Source organism: Tinamus guttatus, unplaced genomic scaffold (assembly GCF_059628265.1).
Source record: "Tinamus guttatus ecotype Peru unplaced genomic scaffold, ASM5962826v1 Tinamus_guttatus_pri_ptg000060l, whole genome shotgun sequence".
NCBI classification, from domain to species: Eukaryota; Metazoa; Chordata; class Aves; order Tinamiformes; family Tinamidae; genus Tinamus; species Tinamus guttatus.
In genome coordinates, this window is record NW_028288594.1 from 9,655,647 (window position 1) to 9,675,416 (window position 19,770).

At 43.1% G+C, this 19,770-nt stretch overlaps 1 protein-coding gene across 1 annotated transcript in view; it reads left to right on the forward strand.

The window, feature by feature from the left end:
- PDIA5 (protein disulfide isomerase family A member 5) overlaps positions 1-19,770 on the forward strand; it is a 92,746-nt gene that overhangs the window by 38,535 nt on the left and 34,441 nt on the right. Inside the window, exons 9-11 of the mRNA XM_088519554.1 lie at positions 2,771-2,862; positions 2,968-3,039; positions 7,665-7,801. Coding sequence (XP_088375680.1) covers positions 2,771-2,862; positions 2,968-3,039; positions 7,665-7,801 — 301 coding nt within the window. The remainder of the gene's footprint in view (positions 1-2,770; positions 2,863-2,967; positions 3,040-7,664; positions 7,802-19,770) is intronic.

The following is a 19,770-nucleotide window of genomic DNA, read 5'->3' on the forward strand; positions in this document are numbered from 1 at the left end:
GGAAGGTCCAGTTAGGCCACTCTCCCTGCTTTCTTGCACAGAAACCACTCTGTTGGTCTAAATTTGACCTAATTCACTTCCTGGGTGGGGTGTGTGTTCAGTTTGCCCTTTCTGAAAGTAAATGCATTGTACCTCTCATGGAGTATCCATGGCTTTTCTTAAAGTGATGCTGACCTCTGGGTCAGGTGCTGCTGGACAGTTTACGGTTGGTTTGAATGAGCTGAGGGTTTGTTTTATCCTGACCTGTCATTAACTGTCAGGAAGTGCCAGGCTCAAAAGTGCTTTTTGCTGTTATATAGCCAGGAAATGAAATACAGTGTTGCCTACTTAATAGGTTGTAAAATGAGAAAGGTGAACTGTACCTGCAGCTGGCTGCTGTGTTCTTTTGGGCCTGGTCGTTCCTTGTCAGTGTGGTTACTGAAAGGAAAGCTGGAAGGCATTTACAGTGTGTCATTAAGCATAGAATTTGCATTAAATTACACCCAGCGTGGAAGAAAAAGACCAGCTCCAAACGAGGACGAGGATGGCTTGTCGTCTCCTTGAGATGAGAGATGCCTGTGGCTAGAACAGGGTGCGCTCTGCTCCGTGCCTGGGGACCCGCTGCAGGGAGGGCTGGTGGGCAGCAAAGTGCTTAAGCACCTGCCTAGTTCCCGCTGGCACCACGAGCTCTGCTCAGCAAAGGCAGGTTAGGGGATGCACTTGAGTGCTTTCCTCCTTTGGTGCTTGTCTCAGCTGCTTTTTCATGGAAATCTGAGGCTTTAGAAGCACAAAGCTCTGGCTGTTATTTCAGATGTCAAATAAAGGAAGCCTTTGTTTAATCTAGTTGTTAAACTGCATTCTAGGAAGGATTCAAGTGTTGGTATAATGCTCCAGTCATGGATCTACCCCATTAAGAGAAGTATGAAGCAAGTGAGAAGGGCATTTGGAGGAGAGCAGGAGCCCACAAGGCATGTCCCCAGCTAAGAAAGCTTTGGAGTCTATCTGGATTATAGGTTGCTGGGTGGAGGAGGGTTGAAATACTGTTTGTGTCACTGCAGAGGTGAAAGGGATAAACTGATCCTCCTGTCTACAGGGGAACTGTTGAGAGGTTATGGGCTTAAATTGCGTTCAGGGTCATTCAGTCATTTGCTAAAAGCAAATTAGCCAACCAGGTACCTGGGGTGGTTGAGGTATGCAGGGAGGATGCTGGCCCCGGGTGGTACGTGTGCTTGGCTGCTCTCTGCCAGCCTGGTGTTACATGACATTATAGGCCTGCCAGAGCAATGAAATAACTTTACTCACTAAACTCGAACGGGATTTTTGCAGGGAGGGGTACAGGGAATAGGAGGCTGAAGGGGTGGTTTTATTTTAGGAAATCTAAAGAAAGTGTTAGAGCCAGTTTGGGCTTGCTTTGTTACTCTGAGTCCTTGGGGCATAAAGCTCATATTGACCTGAGATAGCAGTGTGTCCCTCAACACCAGAATCCAGGTTCTTGACTTGTACGGTTCATGGCAGTTCTGTTGGGCCTGGTGAAGTTGTAGAAGAGCAGCTGAAATGCCCGAGAGTGCCCATATAAAACTTAGGAAATCTTCCAATATTTCATGACAAATGCTATGTCTGGTAAGATAATGTATGTGAGGGAACCAGTTAGAGATCCTGATTTATACCATATAAAGGAACCGCTGTGTCTTGATGCTATTGCATTTACCTATCCTCAAGTAGTGACATGAAAGAAAAGGCAAGGGGAGACCTGGGGATAGGTAGCTCATGAATGAAGGCTCCTTGGTTGTTAGAAGCAAAGAAGATTCAAAATAAGAGATTTGACAAGCCATTTTTAATCCTGTTTCTGTATTCCTATCCTTTGAGTTAGCTGTTTTTTACCCTTCCTCAGGATAACAGAGGAAAAACAAAGTACCTTTTGGTGACTTTCCAGTGTGTCCTTAGAAAAGGTTGTCCTTCAAGTTAGGATTTTATACTCTAAGATTTATTTCATGCAAGGTCTGAGCACATTTGGTTGGTCTAAGCAGTTTTCTGCAGTCAGGAACCTATTATTAAATTTTGATGTGATATTTCAGCTGTAAGGAGAAAATCCTGTTTTGGGAGGAGAAAGGAGGAGGAGTTTGATTCAAGAATCTGAAGGCCTAAATCATTTTAGCAGCGATGCCATTAAAACTAAGTTAATCTTGAAGTTGTCTCTTGGCAATGGGCTTGTCGAACAAACTCTGTATGAATCCTGCACCCACAGAAACTCAGAGCTAGTCCCATCTTCAGATCTCCAGGGTGAAGATCCCTTTGGGTAGGGCACAGGATAGGGAGCAACCTCAGGTAAGGGCATGTTTGGAGGAAGGGCTGGCTGGAGGCAGGAAAGGGAAAGGCGAGCCCTGTTTTTTGGGTGAAAGTGAAAATCTCTGTGAGCCAGGTAATATAATGTATTAATGTAGGGCTTGTTGAGAGACCTTTTGGTATTGCTGTTGGTGAGTGATTTTTTTTTTTTTTTTTTTTTAAAAAAAGGGGGTGGGTGCTGACAGGGCAAGCAGGGGTTACAAAGCAGTTGATATGTGCTTTCTGTGGACTGGACTCATGTTACTATTTCTTCTCTTACGCAAAATTAGAAAAAATGTAGTACATTTTAGAGTTCCTAGTACATTTTAGGGTCCCCTTTGCTTTACAGCAGTGTGAATGAAATCAGTATCTGTCCAAAGTTCAGTTGTTTTTAGTTCTTTTTCAAGCTGTTATTTTACTACTGTCTTAAAAGAATCAATACGACTTTTTCTTTTTTTCTTTTTTGCAGGTACTTGCAGGGATGAATGTTTACTCCGCTGAGTTTGAAAGGATAAAGGAGGAATACAATGTCCGGGGATATCCTACAATCTGTTATTTTGAGTCAGTTATGTTTTGCTACTACTTTAGAAATTATACACTTAACTATAATTGTATGTTCTTATCTTCCAGGACAAGTACTAAAACTTGTTTTTGTTGCCTTAATAGGAAAGGAAAGTTCCTGTTCCACTTTGAGAACTACGGTGCTACTGCGACAGATATAGCAGAGTGGCTGAAAAAGTAAGACATTGAACTTTGTGCACTGCACCTCTTACATAGTTTGATGTTTGCAGAATGTAATGGTTTAGGAACAGCCATCTCTCCCTTGTTCTCTCTGCTCAGGAGAGCAAACAGAACTGCCCCACTGAGATTGGTTAAGCTAGGATAGAGAGACTGTGTAAAACTTTGGTTTTTAGGATGTGTGCCTTGCATTTTACAGTTGCATTTCATGTGTAATAGGGGACTGTGTACTGAAATAAATGCCAATAATATGGATTTAATTTCCATTAAAACATGCCAACATAAATTTCCAGTGATCTGTGGTACTCAAACATGATAGATTGTAAGAGGTCTGGGTTTTGCTGAGCTTCTAGAATGTGCACATACCAAGTGAGCAGTTCTCCTTGGTTCTTTGGCCTTTAGATGGAGCCTTAAGAGTGTCTCAAGTAGAGACAAGTTCATGGCACCCCCCATTGCAAGTCATTTTGAAAAAAGAAGCTGTTTCCTGTCATGATGTGAAGTGGTGTTAAAAGCATTTTGTTCTACCCAAAGGCAGCTGTTTGCAGTCATGAATATTTTGTGTGTTTAATGAGCCTGTGGGCCTAGCAGTTCAGAGGGACAGAATAGTGTGTGCATTGTATAGTCATCTTCAGGTGGTGCAAGGGAGCATGTGGTCAGGTAAGAGTGCTTAGGTCCCGTGGTAGTGAAACTAGAGCCTAGTCCCTCAGCTCTTGGGCATTAGGTCATCTTTAAAAACCTCCCTTGTTTGTTTTAGCCAATAAAATAATTTTAAAATGAGGCCAGCATGGGAAGCAAAAACATGAGAAGGACTAGCTAATTGCCAACCAGATGAGTTAGCAAAGCTGGCTGAAGAGTGGAGATGTTTCACTTTACTAGTGGGGACAGGGTAGGGACGTGCACGTGGTCGCAAACAGCATGGGGTCATCAGCAGGAGCAAGCTAAGGGGTTCAGGGCTGGACATGTTCCACCAGGCCAGGGCCCAAGGCTGCAGTGGTAGTAGCATTCCTGTTAGCTTCAGAAGGCACAAATGCTCAAGGAGAGTTCTGCCCTGTGGATCAAGGAGGAGAAATTTGACTGTTGTCCTCAAGCCTCTTCGGGGCCGTTTGGCCATCACATGTGAAGGATCAGCTTGGCAACTGCAGCAGTGCTCAGGAGCTGCTCAGCCCTTGGAGCAGGGATATGCACGTTCACCACCTGTACTTTATTGGGCTCTCTGCCCTGCGAGGATGTGGTTATCTCTTGGCTACCACATGCGAAACATTAGATGCTCAGGGTGTTTTTTTCCCCTCTGTCTGCCCACGTAATATCCAGATAATCCCTATAACATGCACTGCCTTTATATCGGCGCTGTGACGGCAAGTGAACAGAGCTACTGGAGGCAAAGCGAACAGCTGCAAGCTCTTTCCAATGATAATCTCTGCTAACAAGCCACTGTGGGCTTTGGCTGATGTTACAGCAGGCCAGAGTTAAAGACAGCTGTTAGTCCTCACTTAGTGTTCAGTGCAGGCTTATTAGTTTCCCAGAACATGATCTGAGCAGTAGCTCTCTTGCCACTGTTTTTAAGGAAACCATATTCAGAAATTATGCATGCTTGGATTTTGCCAGTAAATGATGTTGCAGTTAGGCCTGTATAGAGGGTAGATCTGCCACATACGTAATATATTATTCTGAGGAATCTTCAGTACAAGTAGACGAATGGTGTTGCAAGGGTTTTGGGAAAGTCAGAGATTGTAATTAGGTGGCTTCAGGGTGTATGTTCTGTGCTTCAGAGTAGTGTAATACTGAAATGCTTATCAGATAACTCTAGCCAGAATTAAACATTATCATATTATTATTTTTTTTCCTATAATACTGGTATCTTGATTGACATCCTCTCACCTCCGTTTGAAGGAGGAGCGGCCTTTTCTGAAAGACACAGAAATACGGTGAAAAGGACAGGAGTTGTAGGCACTAGACATGCACCATGACCAAGTCATGGTTCTAACAGCCTGTCTCTCTTAACATCCCAGCCAGTTCTAACAGCCATTTTGGGAAAGGTGGAATATTTGTGAATAGCTGGGAATAGTTCTGGCAGTTCCTGGTTTCCCAAGCTGTGTTTTGAATGTGAGAGGTGCTTCAGAGCTGGTGGAGCTGGAGGGCAGGGGGAGGCCCCTGTCAAGCCCGCTGCCCTTGGCAGGAGGCTGCTTTGGAGCAGGTGTCAAGACTTGTATTTTTTTTATTTTTATTTTTTTCACTCTTTTTGCTCTCAGAACAAGAGCTGAAATTTTGGGCTCCAACACTTTTTCTGCTGTGTATTGAAGGTGTGTTTTGCTGGAGCTGAAGTGCCCGAATGCATCAGTCTACAGCTTCTTAACCCCTCTTACCTTCCTAATAGACACTGGCTACTGTCTAGTGAAGCCTCAGTTCTTTTTAAGAGGCAATAAAAAGAAACCATCATACGTTCTCACTCCAGCACACAGTGTTATTAGCACGAAAGATGCTATCTTGTGCGTACCACAGGTCTTTTCCTAAAATCGCCCTACTTGCTCAGCAATATCAACCTGGATGGCAGGCAAGCAACACAGCTTCCTGCAATGTCCAGCAAATGCTTAGTTTCTCTTGCTGGATTTATTTTGTTTTCGTGAACTTCTTTTGAGCACTTATTTAGCACCAACTCCTCAGCTAAATCAAGAACTTGTTCTTTGTTCTTAATTAGCTCTTGATGACTCTTCCAGAGTTCTGTCATCCTGTATTGGTATTTAGGTGTTGAATTTGCTTCGTCTTGATTTTAAATGACATTTTAGATTTTGCTTGTTGTCTGCTGCAGGCCTTGAGGTGATTCTTAGCAGCTCCTGTGTAGGCTTATTAGCATGCACAGCATTTTAAATTGGGCCATTTGAATAAACATCCTGTGCCCTGTTTTACTAATTCCTTACTGAAATAGGTCAGGCCAGGCCCCGCTTTCGGCTTTCTCCTGGTGCATTGTGGTGACTGTGTCCATGTTCATCACTTTCTGCGTACTCTTAAGAAACAAACTTCCCTTCCAAATTCATTAAGTGTCACAATGCTCTCTGGAAAGCCCTCATTCTGTCAAGAAGCCTGAAGATTATTGCTGTCTCCTATAGCTTTGTTGAGGAAGCCAAGTGATTGTCAGCTAAATGTTGTGGCCGCGGCCACCTAAGGCACCAGCCCCTTGCACTGTGGGTTCCCTCTCCCGTTGAGGTAGTAAACTTCTGTAGTCAGGGTCCTGTCTCCTTTTCTCTTTCTGCCTGGCAGAATGCAGCTCTGTTCCCTATTTTGATCTTGATTTTTTTCTCTTGGTTCATTTATCATAGGTGTGCATTACAGTTTTGCATGGAATACTTAATATTCTTGAGTTATACCTATTGCCAACATCAACTGAATTCGCTCTCCCTTGTCTGTTATGTCTCTACTGCTTTTTATCAAGCTAAGCTTTCAGCCTAGAAATGAACAAGGCAGGATAAATGAGTTACCCTCTGCTTGCCATTTCTTGTTCCAGGCGGTTAACACAATAATGCATTTTATCAAAAAATAGTACATTTGCTTTTGCCAAAGATGGGGCCACATCCAGACCCGGATTTTGCCAAGGAATTTGGGGAATTCCTTTAGGGTATTTGGGACTCATTACTACAACTGTCAAGAGTAATGTAGCTGCATAGTCTGATTCCAGATGTTCCTATGTTTGGGTGTATTTTGTACAAACTACTTTAATTTATTAAATGTCCAATCAGTGTAGTTTAGTACATATCTGCCAATTTCTCTTTTTGATAATTACAATACGTTAATAAAAGCGACGAGCAACTTTGTTGCCACGTGAGTGCTGAGCTGCTGCAGAGGAGCTTGGGTTCGGTTTCCAGATCTGTCAGTGTGTCTTTGAGCAGTCGTTTTAATCTCTGGCTCTGATCCATCAACGATAGTTAAGCTCGCATGCAATCCTAGCGGAGCCAGTGGAACATGTTGCTTGTCTCTTAGATGAAGCACGTGGCTGAGGGGCTTTGCTGAATCAGGGGTGCAAGCCCTCCACTGAATGCAGGCACAGGGGCGCTCGCCTGGATCCTAGCATTGCTGAGAATAAACCCCTATGTTTCTGGGGAAATGCTCCTCAGGAGCAGGTTGCAGGCAGGTAGATCGTGGCCCCCACATTGCTTCTCTCCCTTTCTCAGCCCTATTCCTGCTGTAGGTAGGTGTTCGAGGTGCCTGGTTAGATTGGCTCTTTCTGCTCAATAATTTTTTCTTTCATTTGTGATGGCTCCTGTGAACTACTAAGTGCAAACGTTGTGGAAATAGGGAGCATCCTGCTGAGCAGGTTAAAAGACTAATACAAAACGCGTCTGTTATTATATTATAAAACTCAAAGCAGTCCGTTTATCTCCCCACTCTATCCCCTTCCGTTTCTGATATGTCCTTATGAGCTTCTTGTGGATTCTTTTTTCTCTTCCCCTGTTTTTATCTAGGTTTTGGCGCTTATCAGTTCTGAGCGGGAGCAATTATAGAAGCCGTTTAGTAGGGATAGCATGTCATATATTGGCATTTACACAAAGTGGTTTCTTGCAGAATTACTTGCAAAAATGATTGCTGTTCAGCAGCAAAGAGCTGCTTTTCAGCTGTGTCTATTTTTCTTGCAGTCCACAGGCACCTCAGCCCCAGGCTCCAGAGACTCCTTGGGCAGATGAGGAAAATGTAGTTTATCACCTGACTGACGAGGACTTTGACAAGTTTATAAAAGATCATTCGTCTGTGCTCGTGATGTTCCACGCACCGTGTGAGTTTGCTTTTTTCTATTCTGTACCCTGCTACAAATGCTTGCTAATAAAATCAATGATAATTTTCTGTGCAGGTTTCTCGGAGCCGTGAGTCCCAGGTCCAGGCTTCTCTCGTTTGTATTGATTCTTAAATACACAGGCATTAAACGCTTGTGAAGTTTCTGGCTTTAAGTTTAGGACAGAGCTTAAGAACTAAGAGCCCTTGACCCCTTGTTTGCTGCTAGTGCTTCAGCTGGGCGCTGGAGTGTCTCACCTCCCCTGCTCTGCTGCGGTTCCTGTTCTCTTGCGATATACGGCGTGGTGGCCTCTGAACCTTGTGCTGAAGTAAGGCAGAACTTTACTGCAGTTTGTGAAATTTGTTTGCCTGTAACTTAGCTAGTTGCACCTACGTAACCGATCCTGCAGATTCTTTGTACTACAGTTGGAGGGTCAGACCCAAACCCACTATGTGGGCTGGTGCACAGCTTCTGTCTCCTCTCACTGCGGCGCTGCCAGCTGCACTGAGATGAGATGTTCATTTTTGGGGTCACAGATTTAAGGCTAGGGCTCTGGAGGCTGCCTGTGCCCTCACAGCTGAGGGGTTTGGCACGGCTGCTGAAATCCTGCTCCTCTTTAATCCGGTAGGAATTAGCACTTTTTTGAAGATCTGCCCATAAGACTGATTCGAAAAACACACCATAATGAATTTTGCTTTTGCCTAATGAAATGTCTAGGGTTTTGAGCTATTGAAGCAGGCAACTGACTGCTGTTTTCTTGCTAACTGGATTGTGCTTAATAATGAATGTGGAACTGGACATAAACACTTAGCTTGAACACTAAGGCGCAAGTAGCAGAACTGATGAAGCAGATTTGCTAAGGGGTCACCCTTCATTTCCCAAATCCTTCCTTCTTCTGGGCTTCCTGGAACTCCTGGAGTGCAGGAGGCAGCAGAGGCTGCTGCTCATCTGGAGCTGCTCCCTTGCTGGTTTGGCAGGGCAACTGCTGCCAAATAGTTGGGAGCTTTGGAGAATGGAGGGAGGGCAGAAATCCACAGGCTGGTCCTACCACCCTTATACCTTTAGAAAGACCAATTAAACAAATACACACAGATATGGCTAAATTTCTAGCAAATCCAAGGTAGTTATGAAGCTGAATAGCATTATTATTTTTTTTAAAACAAGAATAATAAAATTTTAGGGATAACAATGCTGTGTGAACCCTTTGGAGAGGTGAGGCGCTTGTAAGCAGGTACTTTCTGTATTAAGGGGCATTCTGTGCTAAGGTACAGTATTATTTTTGGCAAATGTTTCAAAAGAAATCGAAATTGGGCTGTTGCGGTCTTCTGATAATGTGTTCCAGCTGCTCAAAATTGGAATAAAGAGTGTTTCTTATTGGAACAACTCCATTCTTAAAGGCAACCTGAAAATTTGGGACATGTATGTCTTAATGCATTTAAATTACATTCAGAAAACTTCTATGGGAGAGAGGCAGGTGGTAGTGACATGCCTGCGTGTGGAATCCAGCTTGCAAATGTGCAAGAGATCTGCGCTTGTAAGAATCCTCTGCGGGCATCCTCAGCAGAGAGTGGGCTTGCAAACTAATTAACAGCAGACAGCTATCATAAACAGTTATCTCTCTGATTAAAAGATCTTCTCCAAGCACTTAAATTTGCTAGTGGAGTCACTTTATGAATATTAGCACATAAATTAATGTAGTAAAAGAAGTGCTAAAGACAGAGGATATCTTCTTTGTTGTAACCTTGACAAAGCTTAGACTGTGAGAGTATCTTCTTTTAAACTAACTATTCATTTTAAAAAGGCATGAGAAAAACATACAAAATAGGCCAAGAAGTCAGGATACACTTCCATGTAATTAAGAATAAGCAGGGGGATTTCAACACTGGTCTGGAATTAACAAGTACTTAAAACCCTCTGTCACTGTGCTGGGTTCACGTGCCTTGGAGTGGGGTTTGTTTGTTTTTAATGTACTGTCAATCTTGTGTTCATGAGAAGCTCTTTTGCTAGAGGCAGAATTATGGCACTGGTGCTTTAATTACAGTTCCGTTATAGGCTGGCTAAGGCATTAATAGGCTGGCATTAAAAATGTCTAGGAAATTCCCCTTTCCCCCACCTTAGTGGGGCAGAGAGAGTTGAACCAAATATATCCCTGGTAAAATACTTCCTACCTGCAGGCTTAGGCACCGTGGTGATTATGGCCAACTGTGTCTCCATGCCTGTGGCTCCTCGTGCTCGTCCCTGGGGATAACACTGTAATTATTTACAATCATTTGCTCTTACCAGCCCAATTAAAGATGTCGCTGCATTTTGCATGACGTGCAGTTTAGTGGAACTTGGTTCAGCTAGAGCAGCTCCGTGTGATTTAAATGTATCAGGAAAGTCTGTTACATGCAGCTTTCTCCTCTTGATATCAAAGATTTACAGCTTTTCTGAAAGAGCTTAGAACAGACATGAAATAGCAGATAGGCTGTTTTGAGTCATTACCACTGGCCCTGAGAAACGTGGGTGAGTGGGTGGAGGGGATGAATTCATCCTGCTTTCACTCTGCAGGTCACTTGGGACATGAAGCAGGATTTTTACCCTTCCGAAACTCCTTTGTTAAAGCTCTTAAGAGGATGTTCTGCAAATCTGAATGTTTAGAGTAGGTAAATGATAACTCGGGCAGCTGCGAGTCTGAAGGCGCTCTTCCTCCCTAGCTATCTCGGAAGAGCGTGCGTTGCTGCTCCCTTTTATTCAAGCATTTTGCAGACTTTTGCAATTGCTGGTGGGCATGTTATTATCCCAGGTGTATGTGAGCATCCTGAGCTTGTGTTCAGTGTAGCTATTCATCACACAGCACCTGATGAAGTGGTTTACTTTCTCGCAGGCTTCTCAAGTGTGTTTTTGTGTGATGCTGTTATACCTAGAGACTTTGGTTATGAACTGGGATCTCTTGGAAGATACTTGGTACTGCTGTACCAAAGGAGAGCAAATAAGGGGCCCTTGCCCTCCAAAGATTTGAAATGGTTTCATGAATTGGTCATATTTGCTAATACAAAATGGCACAGTTGTTTTAACAGTCCTATTTCTGAGGCTGTGGCGGAAGACAGATCACTGTGAATAACCATGGGTTGGCCCCACTATGGAATTGGATCACACCAACCAAAGCTATTTATATACCGTGGCACAGAGGCACCTGAATGGTGTATTGTATTGTAGTCTTCTGGCAGCAATGAAAGAAAAGGCTCCATGTCCATATGTGCCTCTTATTGTCCATGTTATAGGCTGATCAGTTTATTTAGATGCCCAGAATGAGAGCTGGGTTCTGAATGTGTCTGAATTTGGTATATATTATTAGTCAAATGTTATTAAATGTTTTAGTGAGATGGGGGCTTGGTGGGACTTAGACTTTCAAAATACTTGAGCACAAACAAAGCATAGTTTTTTTTTTTTTTGCTTGTTTGTTTAACTTTTTTTTTTCCCTTATGTCCACGTCAACCTACTTGCTGAATGAAATGCAATTTTTAAAGTAATGTCTAAAAACTTGCTGAATTACTGGAACCTGCTGTCTTTTTTGGATTGGGTTTTGTCAGAGGAACAAAAGCTCCGTGAATTTCCCTTTCTACTTTTTTTCTGCAGCATTTCTCTCCAAAGTGTGATCTCGGGTCTTGCACAAAATAAGTCTAACCAAGTCACTGATGAGTCAATTCAAATGCTGCCGAAGGATGTTTAAAGTTGTGGACTGAAATTAAAATCAGTAGAGAAATAGGTTTTGAAAGTATCTGCTTTTCATGCATAGGAGTTGCTTTTCATTCTGTTTCATTAATACCAATGACACTGCTAACGCTTTAAAGTGCAACTGCTGCTGTACCTCATGCAGAGTAACCTCCTAGCACCACCACGAGCTCTAACTTGTCCTGATGCATTCAGCGAGTGCAGATCTTCGTAGGCAGCCCCCATTAGCTGGGAATGATCAAGAGCCTCTGATTGCTTGGGGTTGTTTTCACCCCTCAGAGGTAAGTCCACGGTCCTGTAGTGATGCCAAATGTAATGGAGGGAAAAAGTGTAGCACGGCCCTACTTCTACCAGGCGTGTGCATTTGCTTTTTAAAGGACTAAACAGTAAGGTTTTTTTCTTTCCTGCAATGCTTCTGCTTTGTACATAAGCTTACACTTATATTAAACCTGTCTTCTGCCTAGCTCTTTTCAGAGACATTATGTAACTGGCAATTGCAGAACCTAGGGTTAGAAAAAACAAGTCTTTGATGCCCTTAGTGTGTTATTGGAGCTATCACTGTTTTCCTTCCTAGATAAGGAAGGAAGGTGAGAGATACTCAGCCCCCATTCTTTCTCCTTAATGTTTTCTTGGAATCTGATTTGAAGCTGCAGCCCTGATGCACCTCTTCTTGCTTCCTCCTAATGGAAAGGAGTGCAAGAATAAATCTTGACATGATAAAATGCACTGCAATTTTGGTGCTGTTGAAATGTCCATGAAATTCCTCAGATAATTTCTCTCCCGCTATAAACCAGCCCAATAAATTACACAGTTGATGCTTTCTATAACCAAGTATTCAGCTGTACAAGTTTTTAATTGCACTGGGAGCTGTTTTATCAAGTAAGCTTTGAAAAAAAAAAAACTTCACGCCCTTCTTCCCTCCTCCCTCCCATCCATTAAGACTCAAGCTTTTAAGCCACTTTGTGGGCCCATTATTAAGAATACCAGCCAATTAACCCAATACAACATGGGGGCTTCCTGCGTGTAGCCAAGAAGCAGGTTAGATATCTCCCTGAGCAGACACTGTCGTTGGTTTCAGTGAACTTGGTTTTGTTTGATACTGTTGCATGTGGAGAGACTAGAATATGGGAAGCTATTGTTCATTTTATACGAAAAAAAGAAAGATTTTTGTGTGCATATTTTGGTTTTGCTCTAACCAAGTTTTACAATTACAAATGTTCCTTTCAGACCCCAGTTGGTTCCTTGTGAAAGCAAGCTCCGTTGCAGTTAGTGCTAATTGGTACTTCTGTTGGCAGCCTCTACAGAAGGGCCATGGTTTGAAAAGGCTGAAGAATTAATTTACTGTGCAACCTTAAAAACAACAACAAAAACTCCTTCCAGCACAGGTCAGCAGCGCTGTGGCACCTGCAGCCCCTCATAAATAAATAAAATCTTCTGAAGTTTTTTTTTTTTTTTTTTTTTCCCCCACCTGATTCATGATTCGGTCAAAGACACTTTTTTCCCACCTTGCCAGCCCTTAACGGAAACAAATGTAGTTGACACCAGTGAAGGCTAAAGAGTTTTGGCTTATCCAAATAATAAACAGCATTGAATGTGGAACAGATGGAAATACCTTCTGATTTCTTTGGTCCTCACCGTATCTAATGCACTCGTTACTTTAAAATTTTGGCTGTGTCCTGTGACACAACTGTTTTGTATGACTCCTGCCATTTGCCTTTGAGTGCATGAAGACAAAAGTAGGTAGGTGGGAAATCTGTTCTTGTTAGAACCCATGCGAGGAGACTCTTTTTGTCATTTCTAGTGGTTGCTCCTGAGAAGTTTGAACTTACATTTATTGATGGCATCATTTTAGTTCAAGTGGAGAAGACCACCAAAGTCTGTGTTCAGGCCCTGGGCCCATCAGCCAAGCTGGGCACCTTCAGGAAAGAGCCAGGCACCCAACTGGTGTCTGCGTGGGCAGGTCTCAGCTTCCCGGGAGCAGCGTCAGCAGTAGCAGAACTCCCTTCTGCTCGAATGTCCCCGTGTTTGCTGTCTTTGTTTTCAGCTTTCGAAGTTTCTTCTTTCCTTGGTTGAAGACAACTTTGTATGAGAAAGGCTTATGATACTGCAAAAGCATTGAGGACAGGGAGAAGACCACTTTCTCAAAGTGTGCTTTAACTATGCAAAAGGGTCGGGAGTTTAAGTTGAAAGCTTGGCAGGATGGAACCCTCATTCAGGAGTTTGTTCTTGAGTGTCCTGAAAGGTCCTTTTATAAGCTTTGAAAATCAACTCTCAATATAAGCCCTGCTTTTTAAATTGGACTTTTCCTATTGACAGTGCTTTGAAAGTTCCTGTGGCCACCATTCAGTTATGCTGTAATCCCAGGAGAAAAGGCAGGCAGATAGTTTTGTGCCTGTTAGCTGCAGAGTGAAAGGATTACTGGAAATTTTGTGATGTTTGAGAGGTTGCCAGATGCCCTACCTAGCTGATGGCACTAGATTTACTACTCTGTGAGTCTGAACACAGGGATCATGCACGTGTCAGGGTGTGTGTTGTGGGCTTGATCTGTGCCTGTTGGAGCCCGTGTAAGTCCTCTTTCCTCAGAGTAATTGGAGAAAGCTTTGTGCAAGGGAAACTCCTGCTGGACCATCACGTAGGTTGTAGGCAGGGCCTGGCTATGTATCATTTCTTGGTGGGAAGTGCCTGTCTCTGGATTTGGGGACAGGGTGCAATGCCCCAATTGCCTGAAGTCTGAATTGCTGTGCCAGGGCACTCACGTGAGGAGTGTTCAGAGTCTGGATACGCAGGTGAAAAGATCAGCTTCAGTTTGGCATTGCATTTTCTGACTTTTTGCATCCTTGAGATGCTTGACTTTAATGTTGCCTTAATGCATTTTTAATGTATAATAAACTTTCCTGGACAAGCATAATTTGTGCCAACTTTCCATTCATTGTATGTATGTATTTCTTAGCTGAACTCCCTTCCTGGCACGCTCTGGGAACAGATAGATTCTTCACTTCAACCAGATAAATTCTTGGCTCCTGATGCTGCTTCTAGTGAGATGAACAAGTTTTTGGCTGTTGACTTCAGCAAGATAAGGATCGTAAAACTCAGCCTAGATTAATCAATATTTAAAAGCACATAAATCTACAACAGGGTGTTGCTTAACAGGATACGTATTCAAAAATCAACAAAAGAAATCTTGGGGAATGTAAACGGATCCATGCAATGATGTGCCTCATTAAACTAATTACAGTAACAGTTTTCAGTAGGGCTTTTGGGCACATGTGTTAAAGCAAGAGTTATTGAAAATACAGCAAACTAGGAAAATGAAGAACCTGACATAGTAACTTTTCTTTTTAATGACCATCCCACCTACATTTCTTGAGGATTTAGAAATAAAAATCAATGTGGGGTTTTAGTGGTACTTAATGTAAATAAGAAAGAGGAGAGTATAAAATTTCTAATAACTAGATTGAGCAGTAAAATTTGATGGGATACCTAATGAAAGGGGTGAGAGCAGTAGGGACAGTCTATTGCCTCTTGCCTGTCAATCTTTTGATTGTGTATCACACAGTTTGTGTAAGATGATTGCCATTTTGAAGTACTTCATGCTCTTTGAGCAGACTGAAGTCCTAAAAAGGCATAATTCAGTGATTAAAAATGATAGCCTCGGCCTGGGGTTATATATGTTTAGTTCCTTCCTTCAGTTTATGAAACCGTGATCCGCCTCACTTTGTCTCTGTTTCCAGTCTGAGAAGTGGAGATGCCATTTCAACCTGTGTGTGAGTTTTATGTAGTGGTTTACATGTGAACTCTGGGAGCCTCTGGGGTTGCAGTGACTGGTATGGGAAGGCAAATGGTAACTGAAAAGAAAATTGCACAGGCTTCATTGACATGAAGGATGTCGGGTTGTGCCTTCCGTGTTCATTGGCCTGTTGAACAACTTGGTCGTGGTGTTGAGGAAGGACCACGTGTCCTGGACAGGGTGCACTGTGCAAACCCAGCCATGGCTGCTGGGGCTGGTGCTCACAGCTTGGCTGGAATCCGTGCATGGACCATGGCCGGGGACCCTTGGCTTTTTGAGGTTTAGCTTTGTGACAAGACCACCACCGAAAATAGCCTCTCAGTGCTGTTGTAGCCACATTACCTCCAAGACCTGCTGGAGTCACTGGGGAATGGGAAGGGGCTGGAAGCAGAGATTGACTGAATTTCTTATTGTGAATTTGGGAACTGATAAGAGTATGCTGAAGAGGAAAGGATGGAGCTGAACCATAGATATTTGGGTTCTGTTGAATTTGGGAGGTTTGTTCAAAATGCATTGCTGCCTGCTAGGCTCCAGTAGGGAGTGATTAGTTCTCTATTAAAGGCGACATTTAGGAATGCTATTCTAATCAGAAAAATATCTTCCCATAAACGTGTGGCAGGTGGTGTGAAGGGAACGTCAGTTCCTTTGGGAATTTGCTGCTTCATTTCTCCCTTTGCTGTTGCTATCCTTCTCTCCTAAAAAGTCCTTTACCATCTTACTGAGACTGGTGGTTCCCCCAGCTCCTGGGGAAGTGCGGAGTCAGCTGAAAGGTGACAGCAGAAGGAAGGCTGGCCCTGTTCTCCTCCCCTCCTTACGCTGTTTTAGCAGATTATTTAATTATTCATCCAAAGGGTCTTTTAAAGGTCTACTGTAATTGTAGCTGGCCTTTTTGTCTAGTGAAAGTCTTGCTTAGGGATGGATTAATGTCAGCTCGGTAGGGTGGTATGTTTGTTTTGACTGAACATGCACAGCTTGACTGGAGATGAAATCTGCATGAAATACAGAGGCACCAAGCAAAGCACTGAGACTTTTCTTGGGCTTTTGCTGTGGCCTCTGTGTGTGTGGACTGGGTGACTCTATTCCTGCCAACTCGACCTCAGTGTATTTGTAAGCCCTTAAGTCCTAACAGGAGTGAAGCATAACTTATTTTTATAGGTTTACTTTGCTTGCCTCTAATGACTGTTAACGGTGAGAATTAGTTTTAAGAATTAAAGCAGCCAGGTTTATTTCGTCTGAAATAAATTAATTTCCTTGCCTGGATGAACTTAATATATAATGCAGAGCTCACATTTGGAAAGTGCCTTACAATATCTCTGCTATTTGAATCATTACCGGCAGAGTTTTCATTATCAAGTTTATCTTCCTTGGTAATTTATGGCTTGAATTTTTATTATGCTATGGAAGGGAGAATAGGGAACTTATTTTAAAGGGCAAATAACAAGCAGAGAAATTTATAGTGCAAGATTGCTGTCCTGTCTGTCTGCTCCTTGTGCCCTTTCCGATGATGACTTGGCAAGTGATGCTGTCTGAGTTATTCATAAATTAATCCCCTGCTTTGGTATTGAGGTACTGTGCCGATGGTGCAGGGGTATCTTGTGGGGTCCAGGCTGCTTGTGGTCAGTGAGCATCTCACTCTGCTTTCCAGAAGTAGGTGAGTGCCCTGCAGTTGGCAATGACTTCTGTTTGAGCTCTGAACAAAAAGTGCACATTGCTTTCCTCGTGGTGTTTACTCTTATGGGTAATGTGAACATTGCTTTAATGCCCCTATCCCCAAATCTTCAGTTTTGTCTTTGGAATGTGACAGCTTTCCAACAAGATCTTTGTATTACATCCATTTTGCTGATGTTTTGTACAAATTACATCCGAGACGAACATTCACTTGCTGTGCAGTGTCCCTGAGCCCGGGGTCAGGCCTCCCTCGTCTAACCACCCTTATGGGACGTTGGCATTACTAAATTTGAAGTGTAAAATGTTTCTTAGTGGGCTGGGAAGAATGAGGGAAAATTATACATCTTCTTTTCCTTTCCCAAAGCAAAATGTTCCTGATTATCTGGCAGTGGGAGGAGACTCATATTTTGGCTGTGGAAAAAATATGGTATAATCAAGAAGGAAAACGTATGGTGGTGTTTTTCATAAGCTCTCAACAGTTTCACCTTAAGGCAGCCGTGCTATAGTCTCTCGCATTTCAATAAGGGAAGATTAATTTTCAACACCTACTCAAGGCCGTGATCCTCGAAGTTGGTGTAGGAAGTGTAATTCATATCTCCTGGTACCAGCTGAGCCCCCCTCTTTGGCTGCTTTTCCCACCCAGGAGGGATGGTAGGAGGCTCCAGCATTTCCCAGCACTGATTTCTACCAGTTGCACCACATAGCTTTGACTAACAGGCTGTATACATACAGCATAAGCGCCAGTAGCTGGAAGCTGCGCCTGATTTGGAATGAAAATAAGGACTTTTCTGTTGTTTGCCTTTTTATTGAAAGAAAAAGATTAGCCTTAAAAAGTGTTCCTGGCCATGTGCTGGCTTTGGTGCCATGAGAGAGGAGAGTGTATTTTCAAGGGCTAACTTCTGGATGAGCAAGGGTTCCCTGCAGAGTTAAATGCAGAGAGAGGCTGCTCTGTGTGGACCATGTGGAGCAGAAATCTCTGTCTCCACCTCACTCTTAGGGAGCCAGGGGAGGTAACAGCTTGTGGCTGAAGTTAGCTTTGCAGAATATTTTCCCTTTCCCCTTTGAGCCTTTACATCAAAAAAGGGTACCCTCCAGTATGACCAGAAATGAAGGCAGAAGCATCTAAATGAATTTTCTTGTCCTGTGTTATGCAGAAGGTCATAAAAGTCATCGTTCTTTAAATCCTCTGAACGCTGTATTTAGAGCCATTCTTATTTCATCTTTTTCTGTTCTGATTTTCCCTCTGCCATGGTCTGTCTGTTGCTGGCTGAAGGGAGCCATTCTGCTGGAGCTGTGAAAATGGCATGATTGCAGAAAGGATTCCTGGACAATACGCTTGGTTAAGCTCTCTTTTAAGTTTGATGTGATTTATCTTGCATAATGCAGTGGTCTGTGAGTCTCTTCAAACAAACAAGCAAACAGAGAGGGGGGGAATAAAAAATAAAAATAAAATAATAATAATAAAAAAGCTTTAGCTGTCTGAAAGCTGTTGTGCATCTCTTCTGGTGAGCAGCTTCTGAGATGCTCGGGGCAGCAGTTACACTAGCCCGGAGAAGATGATCCAGGTTTGACTGAATGCAGCACCCGCACTTCCCAGGGAGGCTGGCTGGGATGGGGTTGCTGCTGTTGTGGCAAGAGAGAGAGGATGGCCAAATTGCAGGCATTTTCCACCCCTGCTGCGTGGTGTTAAAGGTGGGGATGATGCACCCTCCTGCTCTCCTGTCACTGGGCTGGACTCTGCAGCCCACACCAAGCAGGTATGAAGAAAGGGAAGGATACACCAAACTTCTCTGATCCTTTATGAAGTGAGCTTGTAAGCAAATTCGGATTATGGCCTGTATACAAGGCAATCAAGTTTCATGGGCCATTATAACTATTAAGCAGGTGTGAAACCAGCACAGCCCCACATGCATGCCTGCGGTTACAGGGAGGAAAAGTTGCTTTCAGTATTTATTTGTACATCCTCCTCCCCCCCTTCCCTGACAAATTTGTGGGTGATTTTCTCATCAGATCCCTACATCAGATGTCTGCAATGCAGAAGGTTAAATTATGCAAGCTGTTATAGTTTATGCTCTCCTACAATGGTAAAAGAATTGTAATCTGTCTCATGTCAAACCTTAGAGCTACTCTGTTATATGATGTGATGCATAAGAAATTTCTATGAGTTAAAGACTTTCATGGCAGAGGAGAACACATTCGTTGTCTTGAATAGGTGGTGTGTAGACTGGGGCTATGTGTCATTGCCCTAGCTTCAAGGAATAGTCTTTTTTACCCCCATCCTGCCCACCTACTCTTGCCCTGTGCATATATGATTCAGTGTTAAAAACGGGGCACACGGAAATGCTGGCTGTTCTGCTGTGTTGAGAAATCACTGCTCTGAGATTAAGAATGGAGAAATCCAAGTGGCAGCCCTGTGTTACGTGTCTAGGAAACTAAGGTAGACCTGAAGCTTTTGAGGTGTTTTTTTCCTTCCAAGATGTCTGTAAATCTTCCACGAATTTAGCCTGAACTCCCAATGACCTGCTTGCTAAATGCAGGACATGTTTTGGGCTTCAAAATTGTTTTCCCATTAGGTTAATAGAAGTATTTGTGGTATGCAGCTCTAGATGAATGTGGAGATGGCACGATAATGATACATCGGTGGTACATGATAGCAGTATCAAAGCAGCCTACCAATTTAATGATTCTTTAAAATCTTTATTTGCAATTTAGTTTGTCTCTAGGATTCTTCACGTCAGAAATTCCTTATCTGCAGTTACCTGGATGTTGGCCTTTATCTCTAGCTTGTCACGTACCTTCCTTC